We start from the raw sequence: 23594 nt of genomic DNA, 5'->3' as shown, positions 1-23594 counted from the left end.
TGAAATTATCTGAAAAACATTTTTGCTCTAACACATGCATTGACTAGAATAAATCTGACTTGGCATTTGGTGCCAAATACCTACAGACTGGTTCTATACCAGATATGAATTAGAACAAAGAATCTGCAAGCAAAGATTAAAAGACAGAAAACCAGCCCATTCTCTTCTAACTAAGCCATACAGCTGCTATAAATAGAATCTGAGGTCTAAAGTTTGAAAGTAGAAGCCAGCATGTTTCTTGGAAATAAGGCAGCTGCTATAAATAGAATATAATACTGTTAGGAAAGTGCATGTTAGTCTACGGACAAACATACTCTTTTGATGTAGTTACATAGAAGCCATGTTTTCTAGAATACAGTCTGTGGGATTAATAGGATGTCAATAAAAATGAGAAAATAATTTTTTTTTGGAGGGGGATATACCAAAAATGCATAATCCGAATACATTTACGTGCAAGGCATAATTTAGTGAAAAAAGCCTAATGATTACGTCAAAAGCGTAATGGTTGGCATGTATGAAAATAGGGTAAGGACGTTGTATATATAGGTCAGCATAAAGTTACTTTTGGTCTTGTATACTAATATAGGCTTTTAGTGTATGATGCTATGATAAACAGAAAGCCAATCTAATATACAAAAGTTTTATATCAATCTGGTTTTGGAATAAGACATCATATTTCTGCCCCACCTTCCCCTCAAAATATACAAAGATTTAAAACCCTGGCATCACCAGCAAACTACAGAATGTACTTTGTGACCCAATGAGTTCATATTAATTTAGTACTATGTAAATGATCCGAATATTGCTAATTGTAGAATAAAAAAAGATAATGGCAATTATATAATATTTTCCATGACACCTTTCACAATATATCTGCTATTAATATTTTGATGCAAAACAAAAATACAGCAAAAACAAAGACAACTATAAGGATGCCATCAACAACTGTGCATAAAATTGATGACATGATACTAAAGTAAGCTCCAAATCTAAACTTTTGGCAAGGCAGACAAATGACCAGTAAGTTTGTCCAATCGAGACCATTGTATTTTTAGGCACCTGTTCAAAATAACATAAAATGCAAAGCTGACTGACAGATTAATAACCTTGTTTCCTCCATTCTACATATATTACATTCAATCATACAAAATACACAACAGAGATCTCGGAAACGCTTAATTATGCGTATTTGACGCCAATTTTTGATCTGGGACGCAGAAAATCATTGAGGCAGGAGTCCTCCGTACGCATGTAATAGGTGTGCGGCAAAATTCAAAGACCTGCTAGTCCTGCTTCAGCCACCTGCTTTGTGGGAAAATGTGTTCATCAATTAGCTGTGTTGATATTTACAATGACAGAATTCAGTGATTGAAAAACCCCAAGATACATACAAGTTGCCATTTTATAAGAGTACTTAAAAAAAGAACATGATGCAATAGCTGGGCGGCAAGTTCAAAGGCTTTGACTGGCAGTCGTGTGGAAAGATGTAGATATTTACAGTGACTGAATTCAGAGGCAGAAAGACCCAGAGATGTACATGTGGTCATTATAAAAGTACATCAAATAAACTTTAGCTTTTGTTATTGTGTTCATTTCTGAATGTAGCAGAATAAGCAGTGCACATGAGCTCAGAATCAAGACATGTTAAGACTTAGACAAAATGTCATTCATAAGTGGGTGACAAGTCGCCTACAAATGTACATCAGATAGGATGGAATACACAATTTGTATGGAAATACACAATTTGTATGGAAATACACGATTTCTAAGTAATACACAATTTTTGTTGTTGTTGTAGGGTTTAACGCCATTTTTCAGCACACGATAGGCTATACATGGCAGCCAGTATTAATGGTGGAGGAAGAACCCGGGAATACCCCAGAAAGAACCACCGACCCACAAGAAGCTACTGGCAAGCTTCTCACATACCCACATTAGCTGAATCTGAGACTCGAACCTATGCAGACAGAGGTGAGATGGCAGTGATCCGTAACAAAGAGCGCTTTAGTCCACTCGGGGCCCCACACAATTTGTATGGAAATACACAATTTGTATGGAAATACATAATTTGTATGGAAATACACAATTTGTATGGAAATACATAATTAGATCATCAGAGAAAAGCACTAGTAAATCATAGGCCATCATTCACAAAATGGTAACAACAATTTAGACAGTAAATCTAAGTATATATAAATATGTAGACTGAATATAACATCAGTTACCATACAACAGCATCAGTTTATTAAAATTGATTGTCTGATTACTTGCATTACATTAGCACTAGGTACCATGCATTTCTGTTGTTGAAATTAATAAGATGCCTGGTTATTTGTATTTCTTGTGATCAAGATCGCATTATGATTTTGTGCGATAAAGTATAAAACCAAGGGATCAGATTTATACTTGTAATGACTTACCTAGTCTCAGTCCTGTTGCCCCTTGTCTTGGCTCATTTGCTTTTATTATCTGCAGCTGTGCCTACAAGATTTAAGAAAATATATGCTTGCATTTAAGCTAGAACTCTGTAAGAAACCAACTTATTCAGAATGCAATCTGGACAACAGGGGGGACCAAGCTGGTGATAACACCTTCTACCAGTATCCAAATACCAAATATAAGCAAGATACAAGTGGAACATTACCTAAAATTTTCTTTACAGTTAGATGGTTAAAATTATGCCAAGAAAATGGTTAATATGAAAGAAAATATGTCAATATGCCACATCAATATATATATATATATATATATATACACACACACACATATATATATCTATACACACACACACACACACACACACACACACATATATATATATATATATATATATATATATATATATATATATATATATATATATATATATATATATATATATATATATATATATATAGTGTTTATATCATGCATCTTTCCAGATGTCTGCTTTGAGGTATTTCTAAATTTTCCCTATCATTCTCTATGACAACATCAGTTAAGATCTGGAACATAATGATATCCGGAAAGAATATTGTTGGAGGAAAGTATCTAACTTATAAACACAATGTTTACCTTGTAGTCCTTCAGAGTGTTTGGATCAATTATGGTAGACAAATATCTACATTCTGGAGAGTAACGGACATGTTCAAGCAATGGATCATCATCTCTGCTCCATCGAGAGAGAGTAACTCCACATTCAAAACAGCACACTCTGTCCCCTTGCCCTGTTAAGAGAAAAAGAAGACATTTAAGTATGATTTGGATTTTTAATGTAGCTTTAACAACTTTTCAGTCACATCGCTATGGTGTCTGCATTGTGGCAGTTTATAATGATGTCTAGCACTGGGATATCATGCCACAGACATGTAGCATGATGTCCCACCCAGTCACATCATCCAGACACCAGGCCGACCAGTCCTAACACTAACCTCTTAATGCTGAGTGCCAAGTGAGGCAGCTGTTAGTAACATTTTTGTTAGTCTTTGGTATGACTTGGCCAGGGATCGAACCCGTGAGCTCCTGCATCTGAGGCAGATGCTCTCACCACCAGGCCACTGGAGTGATTGAAGACATTTGTATATTAAGCAATACACAAGTGCAAGAAGAACATCTGAAATTATATCTGACTGGATAACTGAAATTTGCAAATAAAACTGAGAACAAAGATCTGGGACTGGATGTCACAAAATGGTCTAACTAAATAAAGTGAACTTGCACTCAAGATGACATAAACACCATACTTAAATTTTCTGAAAATCAATCAAATTTGGAATATATGTAGAGGCGCAAATAATAACTCCAAATTTAAGTTACCATTTTCACTGCGAATGAAGTTATATCAAAATGTATTAATGCGCAGTAGTAGTCCAATTTATCTGCTCAGAAAGTTTTGTGACTATGGGTCCGAGTGTGGGCATCAGAAAATTTCAGGCTTTTCTTTCAGATTGTTTAAGTTTTCAGTTTTTCATTGTCACATTTACTAAGCACCCAGCTAAAGAATGTATAAGCTATAATCTACCTGTCTTGGGAATATTACTGTGGTCTTGTGTTTGATCTCAATACACTGCCGCAGGGTTAGTGTTGAACTCTTACCCAAGGTTACCATGAGCTACCAGAGACTGGAAACTTGAGTCGGCAAAGGCGACCCGTCATATCACTTAACAAAGGCTTGCCATTATCACACCTAGTGTATGTTAAAGGTCAGTGCAAGGATTAAAAGGAAAGTCCATGGGGTGAACGTCATGTGTTCTTATCCATCCCCATAATGACAGCAAGAGGGACATTGTCCACTAAGTTTAATTGGATCTGTCCACATTGATATCCAATCAAACATTGATAGAGGACGTGATTACAACTGAGACCGGAATAATACTTTCCAAAATCGTAAAGGGTTATTTAGTATTCGCCTGGAAGGATTGCAGATCAATAAGGTTTACTCCAAGAAAGAAGCCACTCGTAATCTGGCAGCAGAACTTAGAGGTAGATTCTCAGGAAAGACAAAGCTTCAAAAAGATTGGTAAGTTATTGGCTCGATTTGTGCAGAATATGATGGCATCATAATTGTAACTATTTATAGTATGTACACTTAATTACTAGTATTGTTTAGTATGTAGAATTACCTTTGTAGTGTTTCATTTACATGCATATTTGAGAAATGGGCTTCAGCCTTATGTAGAGAATTATTAGATGCAAGGCAGAATTATGTAGATTGTTAGCTTGTGGTCAGAATTCATTTTGTGATTCACTCTTAGGTTACTTCGTAGTAAACCAGTGCATTTATTAATGTGTTATGTTAGAATTCACACACGATTGAATTTGGAAACATGGTTGCAGTATGTAAGATTTGTTACTATGAATGCTTGCACATATCAGAATATGGATATTTGAAAATTTGCTTACTTTGTACGAGTTGTAAGGTAAAGAAATGTGTCTGATCATTGTGATATTGTTTAGTATAATAGGATTAGGAATATGTACTGATGTGACAGAATTTAGTGATTCTGTGTATAAAACGTAATTGATACTGTGCTACATTATGACGTTTGTTTTACCATACAAGTATGTATGGGTATCTCGATGTGATCGAATGAGTGACCAAAGAAATTTAATAGCTGTTATCTGATGATAGGCTGTGTGTAGTGTGAGAAGAGAGGGCTAAGAAAAAGACTGAACCATCCTTGTGTTTTCACAAGCTTTTTAGGGGACAGTGAACTTCCAGTTCCACTGGGTCCAAAGTCTTCAAGAGTTGGAGACAGAATTGAGACTAGCCGAGACAGTCGAAGTTGACAGAAGTGTAATTGTGGGGGAGAAAGTGGAGGAGGAGGAGTCAAGAGAAAGTCAAGGAAGAGGAGGAGAAGGAATTTGGAGGAAGGTCAGGGATGAAGAGAAGGAACTGGGAGAAATAGGGGAGAAAAAGGACACAACAGACGAATAGAAATACAATGACAGGTGGAAATCAATCTCACTCTGCTATTCAAGTGAAGCAATAGGCTTATTAAAGGGTCAAACTGAAGGAGTGTAATTGGAAATTTGAGTCATTTGATTACTGAATGGTTATTAAATTGTTATTCATTGAATTTCAACCTTTTCTGTATATTTAAGGATCTAACCATTGGCATTGCTGACTGGGGGCTCAGAGCTTTAGCTCTGTCTTTCACTAAATTTAATGTCCAACAAAATAGAGACTGGGTGGGACTTCTATAATAGTTTAAATAAAATACTGGGAGCACCCCACCCCAACCATATAGTTCATCACACTTTCAGCCAATCTACACTGATGTTTCTGCAGCCTAATGGCTTACATGACTATGCAGCTTAAGTTTTGCTGTGTTATGACCAGATGTGTGACCATTAGGGCTTACATGTCATGTGTTATTTAAATTTACATACTGAGACTAAATCCTTCTGTTTCTTTTCTTAAAGTGGTACAGTAATTGAAGGTAACTATCATTGTCACTTTTAAGCATGGCATGAGTATTTTTTGTTATTTTTCAAACATTACATTCTGCTGTGAAGTCACTCATAAAACAATTGGATATGCAAACAAATAAGTTATCGAAAAAAGATTTAGCAATTATTTCTGTTTTGTATGATAGATCCAAATTTTCATTCAGTGCAGTCCAAATAGTCAGAATGTATTTATCTGAGAAAAACAATCACATGTATACAAAAACATATGTACTTGACCTTTACTGAAGAATCCAAGACTGGCTAAAGTCTGATGGTTGGCAAAGAACTGACCATGAACAAATGTTGCAAGTCTTGTAGAGTACTTCAAGAACTGTGGGTATCTAGTTTTTTCCTTTGTTGTGCAGCCAATTTCTTTTCCACAAGCTGAAGAATTCTGACGATAATGTGGGACAAGGGGATTTTCATAGTGAGGTTCCTCATCACACACCACCGATGTTTTTATGATGTGAACCTCTTCGTTCCCACTGTTTTCTTTCTTCGATGAAGTCATAATCTACATAAATGGGCGGTGTGGCCACCATGTACAGTCCTGCTACTTTTCACAAGGTCAACTTTATCTATCGTAACTTTCTGTACATAGGCATCATCGAACACAAAAATACCCTGTAGGCAACTTTTTCCTAAGTTTGAATATCAAATGTTAAAATGCAATTGCTCTGGAAATAAGTCAAATTTTGACACAAACAGTTTTGTGCTGAGTCACTGATGTATGCATCCACCCAAAGAAATAGGACTTGAAAGGTAAGTAACAAGTAAATGTGAGGAGTGATAAATCTGTTATCCTTGATAACAATATTATTTTATACAGTATTTGTATACAATATTTGATACTAATATCAAGGTCAATCGTCTATCCTGGAGTAAAACAGTGGTCAAATTGACACAAACCAATAAATAATAATGTTAAATAATTTAATTCCGTCACTTTATAATGCATGTAGTCCTGCTTCGTTAACAGCATGAAAAAGATGGAGTCATATAGATTCATGGAACTGATTATTTCCAGTGCAGTAAAACCTTATCTGTTCCATACTATCTGCATGTGAATGCGAATGCTGAATATAGCCCCAAAAGTGCTGTTGATAAGACTGTAGACCTTGGATGCAATCTAAAAAACAAACAGAGAAACATCAAAATTATTATATAAAAAAAACCGTCTGACACCAAATTCTATGATACAGTTTTTATTTCCTAAAGCTGAAAAGTTACATATGAATGACCAACTCTCGTACATGTATACTTAAAGTTTAAGAAGAAAGCAGTAAGCAGAAAACTGAAGAAAAAAATGAGATACAATAAATACATTAAACCATAAAGAATTTGATTTTGCTAAAATGTCTTACTTAGGCTTTAAAAGCAAATCTTATTTTTTTTTTTTTTGTACTAAACAATTGGCTATACTATGCAGAGGAAACAAAATCGAAGTGCAGGACATTCTGATGTACATAAAACAGGCTGGGCAGGTATCAACCTTGACCTTGGATCACAAGTCCAACCCTTCACCAAATGAGTTACCTAAGTTGGCTCCCTTTTTAGTCATGAAATTCAGGAAGCGCATGTTGTCTTTAGTTTTTTACTCATACTGGTCTACAAAAAAGGGCTTGTGTTGAAACCCCACCTCCCCCCGCTACAGACAGTGGCTTAGGTAACATTGATATTTCTCATGAAACAAGAGTATGTGCATGACTTGTTTCTTTTTTCCACTCAATCCTGTTTTTTAAACATTTCTACACTATCAAGCTTGTAGTGTCTAAAGTTTATTTTGGACTAAAGATTACATTAAAATCTTATGGTTTAATTCTGTGTTATTTGGGTTTTGTTTTCTTTTGATTTGTACCAATTCCAGCAAACAACAAAGAACATGAATAACATAAAACATTAAAGCAGAATATACTGTGTTTTCTAGTTCTTGGTATTAAATACTGACCTTATCCACAGAGAAACATTTAGCTGGCATTAACTGTTTTCATTATTCTGTTGACAGTATATTCAACTGAAAGAAAGTTGTCTATGTGAAGAGCTACATATTTAGGATACTTTTGAGAACTGATTGTGTTGTCATTATAGGGTACACAATTTTTATGTAAATTTGATATTAAATTTATTTTATGCTTGTTTATACTGATGTCTTGAGAGAGAGAGAGAGCGCAACTTAATTAAGTTAATTTTGGTCACAATGACTTGCTGCTAATAGCATGGCATAATTCCCTGGAAAAGTAACAGTTTATCCTATTTTCTGACCCTGCCTCAATTAGTGTCTGACGAATTAACACAATATACATGCACTATGCATACAAGCCACATAATTAAGTCTCTTTATCAATGCATTAGCAGCAAATCTGTCACATTATTTATCATTAATTTAAGTTTCATCTTCTTTGAATAAGAGTTAGCTTGTACTCGTGACACTCGATTTAACGACTACGTGTTTAGAGCTAACGAAAATAGGGAGTATCATCATCAGAGGTCCACATTGATAATCTAGCAAACAAATATTTCTAGTTAACCATTTCAGAATGTACGATAATAATCATTACATTTTTTAAGTTGTGATTTTCTCGTCTTTATTTAACTTGGCATGCACACGTGAAGCCTTACTTTGTCATGCAGTCTGCCGCGGTAATGTTGAAAGAGAGCATGACTTGACAAAGGTTCCGAACCATCGCTATCAGCAACAGCGTAAACACGGCAAGTGCTGCGAAAAACGAACCGATTTTATGTTATATAATTGTAAGGTAATAATTTGTAAAATACTGAGTTTGTAGTTCTTTATATAATCCTTGTGCAAACTTACTGTATGTACTGTTGCCTTACTATTATAGCTTAGGTTTGTTGGAAGATTCTAACAAACTTTGTGGATTTTGAGGGCTCTGTTTTTTAGTGGGTTGTAGGTTTGTGTGGGTTTCATCAGAAGTAATATAAGTCGTTGTGACCTACCTGTTGGGCGATCTGCTCAGCAGCTTTCAAAACTAATCACATTGCAACTATATGGCGACGTTTTCTATCTATCTTTTTTCTTTCTTTCTTTTTGTTTAGTTTATTACTTATATATATATATATATATATATATATATATATATATATATATATATATATATATATATATATATATATATATATATATATCTTCTGTAACACTCGAGCTCGTTCCTAATAGTTACAACTACGCTGGATCATGACACCGATGATGAACATGCTTCTTACCAACTGACTAAGAAGCAGAGAATTGATGAAACTCAGTGTTTGATTTCTTCTCAACCATAACGCAAGATGATTCGTTTATTATGAAAAACCACTGACAGAGTTGCAGTTCATAACCACGAAGGTCTTTTTGTTTATATACAAAGCCAGAATATGATCGGTGTCTGGAGGTACAGGTCTATATACCACAATCTCACACAAGGTCATGGTATATATCTGGAGGTTCAGGTCTATATACCACAATCTCACACAAGGTCATGGTATATATCTGGAGGTTCAGGTCTATATACCACAATCTCACACAAGGTCATGGTATATATCTGGAGGTTCAGGTCTATATACCACAATCTCACACAAGGTCATGGTATATATTAGTACCATATTGTAATTCGTTAGATTAATACCACTTTGATAATGAAAATTGCACCAGATTTATTATTTCTGCATTCAGTTCCAATAAACTTTACTAAAGAAAAGAAAATATGACTTGATTGTAATTTGTTCTGTGTAAAATCGGCAAGTAGAACACTTGGTTGGCTTTACATTCAACTACAGCTTATAATTATTTGAATTGATTTTATGTTAATGATATTAAATCACGCGTCAAGTGGTTTGAATAACACAACAATGACTTGAACAACAAGTAAGTTATAAAGTAAAAAATAACAATCTGAGACTCGATGCTTTTGGAGTGCTAAATTAATCAAGTATTGAGTTGAATTGAACCGAGAATGTCAAGTCAATGAGGATAACACTCACAATGACTTGGGCATTCAAGCTTCTTATAAATGTTCTGGAATTAAGGTTTATGAAGCGTAGGATTATGCGATTGTTGATATGGATATCAAGTCTGTGAGGGTAATATTCATACTGACAGTGTAGACTCTTATGAGCATCACTGGATCTATAATTTAAGAAAGTAAAATTTGGGAAGCTTTTCAAAACTCATATTAGTCTTCAAAAAAGGCTTGTTATGTTGACCCCTCCCCCATATATATATATATATATATATATATATATATATATATATATATATATATATATATATATATATATATATATAATAATAATTAATAATAATAATAATAATAAATAAACATATACTTGTGACAGTCTTTTTTCCCTCAAAATTTCTGTTGCTTAAATGTTGTTAATTAAAGCTGTCTTTAAAATATATTCGGTAATAAGGAGTTTGGCATGGTAAATGTTGTAACTTGTAGTTAATTAGACACCAAATGTTTTCTATGAATGTGCTGGTGCCTTTCAGAATGAAACTGGAACAAACTAATAATAATAATAATAATAATAATGATAAAAATAATAATAATTTTGCTTAGGTGGGATAAATATATAACACAAATAGTAATACATAATATAATCCTAAATAAGTTAAATAACATTTGAGACAGCACATACATAAATTATCCATGATTCAAAATGATATTAAACAATTGTAAGAGAAAAGAAATACATCAAAAACATACTACAACACCTACACCAACAGTATGACAAAATATCATCACATGTGTACATTTATCAAGACTAGAAGTGACACCATGCCACGTTGTAAGGTTAAAATAGTTGATGTTCAATAAAAGTTAATAAGAAAATATGTTGATCCACCAAGAATGACCCATACAAATCATTGCAAGTTTATTTCCAATGAGGTCTGAAAGTACTTCAGGCAAGGTACCAAATGCAAATGGAATATCCTAAATTAGACAAAACTAGAAAAATACTTTCTAGTATTAAAATGTTAAATGTTATTTCAGGAAAAAAAACATATCATTTAAAAACAATTGAGCATTACAATAGAACTGAACGCTGTAACCTACATCTGCTTTAATTTAAAATGTAAAACTTTTCCAGCCACTTTCAAATGACTGCCACCTGAAATGTTCTTGATAAATCTGGGCAAAATAGTTAACCTAAACTACTAATATATGTTGAATACAATTAAATGTACCACTTGAATGTCAAAATCGTAGCATTTACTAAAATAAAACGAACTCTAGCACTTTAATGACAAAGTGGTGACCAGCACAAATAAAAAGTTTAATTTAACACTCCAATTACAAAATGGTGTTAAGCACTAAATTACAAAAATCCTTGGCTTAGGTAAAATGTATAGTTCACATTAAACAACAGTATGTGCATGACTTATTTCTTTTTTCCACTCAATTCTTTTTTTTAATAGCATTTCTACACTGTCAAGCTTGTAGTGTCTAAAGTTTATTTTGGACTTAAGATTACATGAAAATCTTATTGTTTAATTCCGAGTAATCTGGGCTTTGTTTTCTTTTGATTTTTATCAATTCTGGCAAACAACTAAGAACATGAATAATTGTAAAACACTGCATTAAAGCAGAACATCATGTGTTTTCTAATGTTTGGTGATAAACAATACCTTTTTCTACAGAGAAACATTTAGCTGGAATTTACTTCAAAATTCTGTTGACAGTGTATTCACCTCAGAGAAATTTTTCTGTATGAAGATCTATATATTTAGGATACTTCTGAGAACTGATTGTATTGTCATGATAGTACACAATGTTTGATGTCAATTTGATATTAAATTTATTTTCATCTTGTTTATAACCGAGTGGGAAAAAGCTCTGCTAATGGTTTCAGTATTTCAAGACGAAACTGTCCAATACAAACATAGTAAAATGAACAATGGATTGAGGGTCAGGTGAGTCCAATATATTAGGTCATTGCGATAATAAATATATATGGGCTTCACCAACTAGTTTGTTGAGAGAGAGAGAGAGAGAGAGAGAGAGAGAGCGCACAGAAGTCTGACGTTTTATCAATGAAGTACAATGAAATCTCTGAGAACATGAATTTAATTATTTTAATATAAACCATAAGGTGATTTCGTGTTGTCAGAGATTTCATTGTACTCTATTGATAAAATGTCAGACTCCTGTGTGTGTGTGTGTGCGTGAGAGAGAGAGAGAGAGAGAGAGAGAGAGAGAGCAACTAACTTAATGAAGTTAATTTTGTTCAAAATGACTTGCTGCTTATAGCATGGCACAGTTTCCCTGGAAATGCAACAACTTATCAAATTTCGTAACCCTGCCTCAGTTAGTGTCTGACCAATAAACACAATATACATGCACCATACAAGCCACCCATTTGTCTTTTTATCAATGCATTACTAGCGAATTTGTCATATTACTTATCACTATTTTCTTTTCTTCTTTATCTTGTTTGAATAATTGTTAGCTGGTACTCGTGACACTCGATTTAATGTCTACAAGATTAGAGTAAACGAAAATAGTGAGTACCAGAAGCAGATGTTGACAATCTTGATTAATTAACTAACAACGTTTTCTACTGAACCATTTCAGAACGTACGATAATAATCAATACGCTTATAGTCCCAGCTGTTTAGTTTTTGTATGTTACTGTGTTTACGTTGTGATTTTCTCTTCTTTATTTCACTTGGCCAGATTTGTAGGCACACAAACAAACACACATAGGTGTGGCAATAAGCAGGTCCTCCATGCAGGTTTCTGTGTAGTACTTTTGTGCAAGCAAAGGTATTCAAAAAAGACTATATTCTCAAGAAAATTTTGGTTTGGTCTGGCGCTTTAAAGCAAAGTAACACTGATACGTTATTTAGGACCCACGGTACTAGTTCAGCTCCCATAGTAAACCATTAGAAACACCATGACATAAAAAACTGAATGAAATTAAATATAAGAATGTTCATGATCAAATCGTTTTTGTTTTTTGTTTCTTCTATATAGACCCATCCTTAATACAAGCTTCTGTGTGGAGAAAACTATACGTCTCGCGTAATGTTTTTTTGATCAACATGTGTTTGAATCATGTGTGTTTCTATTCTGCAAGTAAAGATCAAGTGTTAATTTTAGTCATGAGTGTTCCAATGTCAAGTCTGTAAATAGACTTAAATCCCATCAATAAAAACTGTTTCTACTTTTTCAGTTACAAATAGGATAAGCTCTCAAAACATTCTTTTTTGCTAATGTTTTACTTTCGTTACCAACCAGCCATGGCTAGCCAAACCCATATGCGCTCTTTCTTATATATCTGCACTCATTTATAGACTGGCTCCCATTGTTTTATATAGTTAGTACCGTTGGTATTTTAGTGCCGAGACAATTGGATTATACTGGCTCGCCTAATGACGCACAACGGTAACCCGTAAGGGATAGTCCGATGCTATGATTTAAACCTGCACTTTGTCGGTTACGTGTCCGATATCCTAAACACTGAACAACCGCAGCATCACGCAGGAAGACAGTGTATAAATAATTTTAAGTCGTTTTCGTCACAAACCATCCACGAATAACATTGAGTAACACAGGTAGTTTCCTATCAAGTTAATAGCAAGTTCATTCCTGCACCTTTTGCATATCCGGTTCTAAGTAATGATGCAGATGCTTATTATTTAGAGTGTAAAATGACAACGCATTTCATTGGAGTTTTCCATTGCCACAGTCTCGCCCTAGCGTGTACTAACTTTACAGGTGACTAGCAGTTTGACCTACAAATGCAATAGTTGAAAGGGCCAATAACTAAAATAGACATTACATTTTCTTGTAAACAAGTAATTTCATGAGCAAACAACATTCAAGATATATAATAAGAAGAGCTACACGACATACGATGAAGGCAATTATATATATATATATATATATATATATATATATATATATATATATATATATATATATATATATAAAACTTAATTTTCATTTCTCCCTTAACTTGGCTGGTCGTAGAGGCGCCACTGAAGACTTTGCGAGCGACATTCTCTCCCCTCCATTATACCCTGTTCTTCGCTGCTCTGTGGGACTTTACCAAGTACATGCCTGCCCACTGTCCAGTCTTCGACAGTCTTATACACACACACACACACACACACACACACACACACAAATATATATATATATATATATATATATATATATATATATATATATATATATATATATATATATATATATATATATATAAAGATTCGAATACGCTACTGTCGCTCGAAGCTCCAATGAAATAATATTAATCCTGCGAGATTCGAATCGTCTCTCTCCTACACGACAGGCTGATTTCAACCTACACTACGGCTGCTAAAAGCCCCAAAGATAGTCATGGCAACTTTCCAACCGATGCTGAGTGTAATCCTTAATCTCTGCGCGGCTTTTTTTTGTGTGTAAATTTTGTAGTAAGGATTGGATAACATTTTGAGACAAATGTTGAAGTTGATAGACGCCATGTTATTATAAACAATAAACAGTAGGCATTCGCTCAAAAACCTCAGACAGGCGAGCTAGTCCCACAGACTACTAAGTGGCAGTTAAATAAAACACACCAAATTAACACTGACGGACACAAATACTAAATTCAGCTTATATCACTGGAATACTTTCTTCTGTGTCGTTGATCTTGTGCTGTTTAGTTTTGCATGTACATGACCAGGTATATACAAGTCTATAGCCATTTCGAGGTAGCTACGCCATTTAGAGTGTTTGTGAGAGAGAGAGAGAGAGAGAGAGAGAGAGAGAGAGAGAGAGAGAAATTGGGGGCAGGGGACACACAAAGGAATACTTACGTCGATGCAGAAGAAACTGACAAGTTAAAAGATCTACACATATAACCACTGCGTTACACATTAAGAAACAAAGAACAACATAGCACCTCTCATGTATAGGAATACTCCGAAGGCTGTTAGCTCAAAACTAATTGATGCATATTGGTTCTACTTTAGACCAGCCGTCAACAGTTATATATTCCGTTAACTAGTTCACATGTGACATAATACGCAATAACAAAACAGCGGGTCAAGTTTGCTTACACATAAACAGAAAACATGTTGATTATAATGATTTACGGCTAAATTTAACTATACTGTCATTCCCGCTGTAATGTCCTAAATTATAGACGAGGTATCTCTAGCCTTACATCTACATTATTAATTTACGGTTAATTTGTTAATTAGGATAAAATAATATTTTGGATCATACTATCTTATGCTTACAAAAGATGCACCTGAATATTGTCTTGGTGGACTTATTCAAAGACACAAGGTGCGTAATAAGATATGGCAGGTAGCCAGGTGAGAGAACTGTGAGTACACACGTCTCTATTTGATTAATCTCGTTTATGGAGAGACAACTTTCAATTTTAAACTGATTTCTTGAGGCGCTTTTTTCCCCCAATTACATTAGCGAATCAACTCTTGTTTAACAATTTTGACAATGAACTATGCACTCAGGTTTTTTTTCTATAAATATAATTTAGCTAAACTTCATGTGTTCTTATTTCCGTACAAGTAAAAAAAAAAACAAAAAAAAAACTCCAAAGTTAGAGTAGTAAGAAACACAACGGACATGGAGATTAATAATCGAAATAAAGTTCAATTTTATAAAGAAAAAAACCCCTGGAAATTTGTGCTTGTTTTATAGAAAGAACTAAAGATAAGAAAGAAAGTTGAAAATCTCTTGTCTGATTCTGTTAATGTGGCCCCGATGATTGAACGCCATGAAATCACCGTTACTATTTCAATATTAGAAATAGGGAAGTTAAACGAAGAATGATCTTCGGCTTTTTCGTAGTACTGAGCAATCGGTGGCGTACGAACGGTGGCTGGGGGTGGGTGGGTGCGGACGGGGGCTTGCCCTGGGCGCCAGAGGTCTTGGAGAGCCAAAAAAAAAAAAAACTTTGTGCCATCATCGTCACCGTCACACGGGCGCCATTTACCATTGTGAGCCTTAGTTCACTGACAATATTTTAAAATAATAAACCCACCTCTACAGAAATACGACGCCAACATCAAACACGTTTATCCAAATTTGAGTGTTTTTCATAGGTAGAATATAGTAGCTTTACTAGATATATCCGAACATAAAGTGCCCTTAAGAACTGTAAGAAAAGAAAATATTTAAGAACGTTTAAACTGAGTTATTTTTCATATTATTGTGTAATATTTGTTAATTTTTTAAATTGTTTATCATAATCATCTAATGAAATCATAATTGTTGTCCTTGTTGTCTATGTTCTCCATAAGTAACATTCAAACCATCTATTCGTTCTGTGATTAGGAAATTGTCAATTAGAATCCTGAAAATGAAAATATTTTTGTAATATCCTAAGAAAAACTCTAAATTTAGTCAACACACATATTATATACATTTCTATTAGTTTACACAACATTATGTGCAAAGGCTACTTCAAACTTATTAATTAGGAGCTGCAATCCAACTTTATACTTGCTGCAATGGTAAAAAAAAAAAAAAGACCACGCACACAAGCCCCCAGCAGAAAACAATATAGTTGAACCTTCTATAACTTCTATGTGTCAGTTAGCCAAGTAAGACAATCCTAACGCATACATGCATCGTCTACAGTAGTGGAATTTCCATTATTTTATTTTGAGCTATTACGAATTCTAGTTTTATTTGTACAGTTTGTTTTTTTTGTGTCCACTTTCACGATTTAGTCTTAAATGGAAATCGCTGAACGTTAAGGAATTATAAAAATGTGGGAAAGAAATTACGGACAGTAGCCAGTGAGAGCATGTGATAAATATAGATGATCTCTCTTTCTCTCTCTCTCTCACACACATACACACACACTTAAGAAAATGCATAACAAATAGTTATATACAAGTACAAATATTAAAGTAGTAAATACATGAATGTGTCATACAATTTTTCATTTTTCATAGTGATATTACATTGTTGTCATGTAATTATTGTTACACTATACTTAGAAAAGAAACACAAAATTAAACAAATTAAATTGTCTTACTGTTTTAAATCCTCGAGTTAAAAAGTCATAGCTTCTTCCACAAAGAGCATTCTATATCAGCATTTGCCTCTGTTTGCATCTGTCCTTTAGCGTGTCTATTTTCAACACTGATGTCACACATTTGATGAGAGGGATCAGGTTATGAACCATTGTCAATAAACAAATCATGGAATAACTAGAGGAATAAAATAAATACTCAATTATTTTAGATCAGTGTGTGTATGTGTATGTCTGAACTAACAAAACTGAGCACACACTTTCTATAACCTAACCTCACACACATGCATGTATTAGTCCATCCTGTTTATAAACACGAAAATAGGTTTTGAATAGCGAAATAGATCACTCACGTGTCAGAACAGTGATGAATCTGCCAAATGACATTGAGTCAGTCAACGAACGCATACATTCTTACAGTCATGACATCGTGACTGGAAATATTGAGCTCTCACTTTGAATACACGTGTCCATTAAGGCAAAACACAAAAATCATGGCAGCATTGTTATAATTCCTTACATGGGCTTTCATTGGTTGAAGGACTGGTATTATGATGACCTTATTACGATCAAGCAGGACAATCCTAACTGCTATAAATAGCTACGAAACAGAAATCCCCAAACATCTATTACTACGCTCAATTAAGAATTTTGTTTTTTAATGATGCAAACAAAATAACATAACGAATAATTGAAATTTCAATTATAAGAGTTTAAAGTTGTTTTTTTCTGAGTTCGTTGTGATATAAACTGTCAGTTGCCGACTCACACAGCTTACATAACGCCTCTTAATTCAAACACCGGAATTATTATTCTCTGTGGTTCACATAAGAACTGTAAACACATCAGCTCTATACAGACTAAAGTATCGCCTTTCATTTGGATTTTTTTCGGAACTCCAACTTGAATTCATTAGAACATTTCATTACTAGGACTTGTAAAATTTAATTCGCGGATTATTCTTGGATTATTTCTGGATTTCATTTGTTAAAACAGTTAGTTCTTATGTTTTATTTGTACAGTGTTATTCCAGCGAAATAAATTATTTGTTAAATTTTTCAAGCTTGTTGTTTTCACTCTTTCTTAGTTACTGCTTATTAGAGCCTAAACACGTAACATAAGAACATAATGAAATTTTCAAAATGCCATTTTCATGTTGTAAAGTTCAGTCTTGTATTGTACTTGTTATCTTTCAAATGTTAATATTGCTTCTTATCCACATCTCGATGGAATTCATTATATATATATATATATATATATATATATATATATATATATATATATATATATATATATATATATATATATATATATATATATATGGTGTTGGAACCATTAGACCTGCTTTGATGGAATATAAACAAAAACTGCATACAGGTAAATATAATAATTACTGTGCGATGAACAAGGGCCATGTTTATTCCATTAATAGTAGTTTGCTCCTAAAAGAATAACAGTACACTCAACTCCCTTTCCACAATTATCGCAGATATCTTTCAGTTGATGCCACTAAAACACTTGTATGTTCATTAGTACTTTCAAGACTGGACTATTGTAACTCAATTATGTCTGGTTCGTCTTAAATATCTACTTCAGAAACATCAAAAAGTTCAAAACACAGCTGCTCGGATCATTCTTAGAGAACCACGATCAGAGCACACCTCCCCGCTGCTCTGTACCATACACTGCATATCCATTCGATCCAGAATCAAACACAACATTTATTCTCTGTGCTACGTTTCACTGACGGACTCCTGTCCAACATACCAATCTGACCTCACCCATGTATATACACCAGCAAGATACTTACGCTCCTCTTCTGACATTCGTATACTCATTATTCCCACTACCAAAACGAAGTCATATGTTCTTTTGCATACCAGGGCCCAGCAGCGTGAAATGAATTGCTCACTGAACATAGACACAACAACAGCGATCCCATTCAAGAGTGCTCTTAAAACTCACTTATATCGACTGCAAGAACAAACTTAAAGACCTAATAATGTTCCCTACCTTAAATATGTTCAGCATGTGTTTTTTTAAAAAAATTTAATTTCATGGTGTTTAAATTTTGTAATAATATCATTAGATATGTTTTTTTATGTTATAGGTGTTGTATATTGTTGTAAAGCGCTTAGAGCTTCTAAAGATTAGGCACTATACAAAGTCGTAATTATTATTATTGTTATTATTATTGTTATTGTTATTATTATTATTATTATTAGTCAAGATTCGTTAAAAATACCATTTCATTTAGCAGATCTATTTTTGTATTGCTGACAAAAACATAACAGGTATCCTTATCGCTGGCATTAGATTTTCAGTGGGCTGAGTTCGGGGAAAATCTTATTTTTGGTTTCGAGTAAGGTTTCATGCCTGCCAACGTTTGATTCCATTTTAACAACTGAGTCATCATTTTGGATGTTTCTAATAATCGATCGTCGTATAGATACAAATTACACACTTTTTTCAAGCTAAGAGTTTTCAGGGATAGGGATGCTTCAGTGATTTATTGAACACAACTGGCTGGTTCAAGTTGATCTGCTATTGGTTTTAATTGATTATTCAATTGTCAAAGTTGGTCAAGGAAAACGGACTAAATCCAAACTTTGAAAGATGTTGCAACTTCTGAGTAATAGACAGGAGATGGTGCTTAAAAACGGGGTCGCTAGGTATGATATAACGAGCGCTACAAACACAAAATATGGAGGATAGATTCCACCACATGACAAAGAAGGCAAGATATAAGGATCAAAGGACATCATTTATCTTTGTTTATCAAGACACCAAAAACGCCGTTACGTGCAATCATTCGTATACGCTAAATCATATGAATAATAACGAATCTTGAAAGACATTCCTCCTAAACATCGTTGGGTGCCATTAAAACTACACAGTATCCACGTTTCATCACCTTATGAACTATTTATTTCATCACATTATGAACTATGTAATTTCTCCATCGATCTGAGAAACCCGACATTTTTCACAGAGGCGTAGCTATGATATTTTGCGCCCGGGGACGAACTATAAAATTGGCGCCCCAGCACCCTCCCCGTTTAATCACATTTTTGAATATTACCCTTGTTTACTTATTATAATGTAACGTTGTAAGCCTCATTTTGGCGCCCCTGTACCTTGGCGCCCGGGGACATATGTACCCCCCTGCCCCCCCCCCCCCCCCCAGCTACGACTCTGATTTTTCACATGCCTAAGAACGAATCCGATGTTGATCGGCGTCATGTGTGGGACAAACGATTTCAGTCGAAAAATGTAACTCAGGATTTGATGACGTCACCGTTATAAACATAAGAAGCCAATGCCACGCTCACGTATGTTAGATACGGTAGGTGAACCTCATGTGGTACGCTATTTTCTTTTTCGTGTTTGATATGATGCAGTACTGGCCTAATATTTGAGTATTTTTTCCTTCAAATGTATAACTGACGTAGAGTGTTATTTATAAGTCCATGTCGTATGCTTACCAATTAATATAGAAATCCGTAACAGTTGGGGTTGTCTTCAGTCCATATTCGCCCTTCAAAGTATTCCAAAGCCATAGCTGATAATAAATATTCACCCGAGACTTATATGTATCCACTATACGCATTTTCTTATACTATCCACTTAAAAAAGCGGATCTATTTTTTTCATTCTCTGGAATCAATATGTATTATTTGCGAATGAAGTTATTATTAGAATAGTCTCTAATGCAATTTGTCGATGTATGACATCACTACCTTTGGAGCAATCCCGAAAACCCCCACCAACAAACCGGAATTATGATCGACTTCTGGAATGAATTAAGAGGTAGCACCTCTTAATTCTAAACTGAATATTTGAACATCGCTTAAATTAATTCTAAACTGAATATTTGAACATCGTTTAAACCTAACATTTTGATTATTGCAAAAAACGTTTAATGTCAAAAGTATCTTCTTAAACAAGTCATTTCCTTCCTTCAAAACTTTAGTTATATTGGAAGAATGGTGAAATTTATGAAAAACGGCGGCATTCGGGCTTTAACAAGCACACATTTGCGGAAGTTCTCAATCGAGATCAAAGAAAGTCATTAACAGGAACTGAACATTTTTATCTCAGTACTTGTCCCACTCGCTTTAAATGCTAGACTTTTGCAACTGAAATTCTTAGAGACAGGGACAGAACAAAAGCAAATAGAAAAATTGTATCATACAACATGTTTTAAAGGTATAATGAACATTCTTGAAATGTATGCAATAAACAGTACTCTCTTTGATGGGATTTGCTATAGAAGTCGGACAAATGAGCACAGAGAGCACAACATAAGTGTTAATGTGTTTGATAGAATCGAAAATATGTCGGTGAACCTTTACGGAAGGTATCTTATTTAGGAACTTACCCCAATGGCTTGTTTTGTATTACTGTAACAATGACGGATACAAAATGTTTCCATTATCATATGGAATCAATATTAAACACTGCACATGCAGATGCCAAACATAGAGCTACAAGATACATTCTTACAAAAAATACTGCTATCTCAGGATTACAAATCAAGTCTGTCAGATATAGGTTGAGCGGTTTATTTGCTTTCAGAATAAAATCACATGCGGCTTTTCTTATAGTTACAACTTGAGCAAAAAAATAATTCGATACAGTAACTTTATGATGTAAGAATGTGTATTCGCATAACAGTGTCACGTGTTACTGCTTTCAGAGCTATAAATAAGCGAAGCACGCCAGCTTTCCTATCAAACTGTACTTTGTTACTATTTGAAACTTATTTATCGAGCCTTCACGTTTTCATTTTAAATAACTACGAATCCCCTACTCTGATTGATATAACGCCTTATGACGCCGCGTCAATTATAGGATGTCCGTTTTAAATTGGCTTACACTGTACTGATCAAATTAATGACATCAAAAGGTATCAATCAGAAAATGCTAGAATGTAAAACAAAACATTTCGTTGAATGTGCAAATACATTTAATATTGACAGAAGAATTCCCTAAGCCGGGTAAATGTGAAAATTACGAATTTAAATAAGACGCATATTAACGAGAAATAGAGTGTTTCATTATCGTAAGTACACCTCTCGCCAAGAGAATAGTTTATTAAAGTACTAACTAGATTTGTTTTGAAATACTGAACAGCATTGATATAGAAAGTTTAACCAATATCAAATGCTTGGACACACGGGAAGGAAGAAAGAGAAAGGTAAGAAACTTCTGAGATATAGACTTGGAGACGCATGAAGAAAGACAGCTGGAGTGATAAGAAAAACAAATGAAGAGGTACTAAGTTTAGTAGACGAAAAGAGAATATTGTTGCAAGTAATGGATAGGACATATCAGGAGAGGCGAAAACCTATTAAGAGAAGTAATAGACGAGAGAATGGATGGAAAGCGACCAAGAGGGAAACCAAGAATTGTGCACCTGGATGACCTCACAAATGGCCAGTCATATGAAGTGTTGAAGTGCAGAGCGATATACGGAAAAGAAGGGAACAGATGGATGCCTCATACCAGCAGTATTGCAGAAAGCTAATGAACGAATCACGTGTTTTCTTCTTCCACAAAAATCGCAAGCACACTGTACAGATATATGCTGTTTCACACCAAACGCACGTACAATTTAACGATAGACACTTTCACACCAATCGCACGTAATGGGTGCCTATTAGAGGAATCTCAAGCACACGAAATCAAGCACACAAATGTTTAACGATCTTATTACTGTTTATAGATTACAATGGTGGGCATGGAAGTCTGTTACAAAAAATAAATCCTTCCTAATGTTCTTCTTGTGTCCATGCATGATAATTATCTAACGTACGACATGCCAACCCCCTTCACCCGAAAATAGACTTTTTCAAATAAGCTAGTTGCTTGTTTTTTAAGATACAAAATTCACATTTTTATACTGAAAGATTTTCACATCCAATACCTGAAAACTTATATTATCATGAAAAGCGTTACTGACTTACTATAATTTGGACAAAAGTCTCGTTTGGATACATCTACGTTATATTATTTTCATTCAAAACCACTGAAAATGATCTACCAACATTCAGTATCAACCGTTATGTTAAAAATTCTCCAATATCCCTGCATACACAATTAATCATACTTTAATACACTGATTGATTTATGACAGGTAGAGTGAAACTTACCTCCATACATCTTTCTGCAAACCGGCCTCCTCTGCAGACTGAATCAATATTTTGGCTCCGACAAGGCCGTTCTAACACTAATTCTACAGCAGCCTTGTACTAGCGACCGTATCAGTCTATAAAGGTAATGTTTACCTGTGCGAAAAATAAATGACTCAGATCCTGATGTATTTCAATGATTCATTCCATCAAAACTGACTCATTCACGCGAATCACGACATAAAGTGAACTTTAACACTTCAAAGTCAAAACTTTTTTTTTGAACAATGCATCTTATGTGGATACGATCTCAATTAGTTTTGGCCTTTAAACTGTTTAATTTGACAAGTGACAATGAGGGTAAGTTTGAATTTAGTTGTTCCAGTGGACAAGTGAAAAAGTCTTGATTTCACTCAGGTTTCAATATGAAGTAACAACAAACGTAAGTAGAAGAGCATTCCTTGTAATAATTACATATTTCACGATCATTTGAAATTTGCATTTTCAGTTCATGAAAATTTTAACGAA

General features: G+C 34.2%; 1 protein-coding gene across 9 annotated transcripts in view; it reads right to left on the bottom strand.

Annotated features, from left to right (window-relative positions):
• Positions 1 to 23222, bottom strand: part of LOC149773721 (putative inhibitor of apoptosis) — a 47658-nt gene extending 24436 nt beyond the window's left edge. Inside the window, exons 1-5 of one of the 9 annotated variants that reach the window (XM_089946119.1) lie at positions 23088 to 23220; positions 16936 to 17110; positions 6169 to 7060; positions 3055 to 3206; positions 2421 to 2481 (exon numbers count right to left, since the gene is read on the bottom strand). In XM_089946119.1, the coding sequence (XP_089802245.1) occupies positions 2421 to 2481; positions 3055 to 3206; positions 6169 to 6442 (487 nt within the window). In that variant the 5' untranslated portion in view covers positions 6443 to 7060; positions 16936 to 17110; positions 23088 to 23220. Of the gene's footprint in view, positions 1 to 2420; positions 2482 to 3054; positions 3207 to 6168; positions 7061 to 14737; positions 14924 to 16935; positions 17232 to 17285; positions 17431 to 23087 lie in introns of those variants that run through there. The other 8 variants (XM_089946120.1, XM_089946121.1, XM_089946122.1 and 5 more) reach the window with 8 other exon arrangements.
• Positions 23223 to 23594: the final 372 nt, after the last annotated feature.

Source organism: Sinohyriopsis cumingii, unplaced genomic scaffold, assembly GCF_028554795.1.
Source record: "Sinohyriopsis cumingii isolate HCF-2022 unplaced genomic scaffold, ASM2855479v2 utg000622l, whole genome shotgun sequence".
Lineage (NCBI taxonomy): Eukaryota > Metazoa > Mollusca > Bivalvia > Unionida > Unionidae > Sinohyriopsis > Sinohyriopsis cumingii.
Note: the sequence above shows the minus strand (reverse complement) of the source record. Positions and strands in the feature narration are given on the sequence as shown.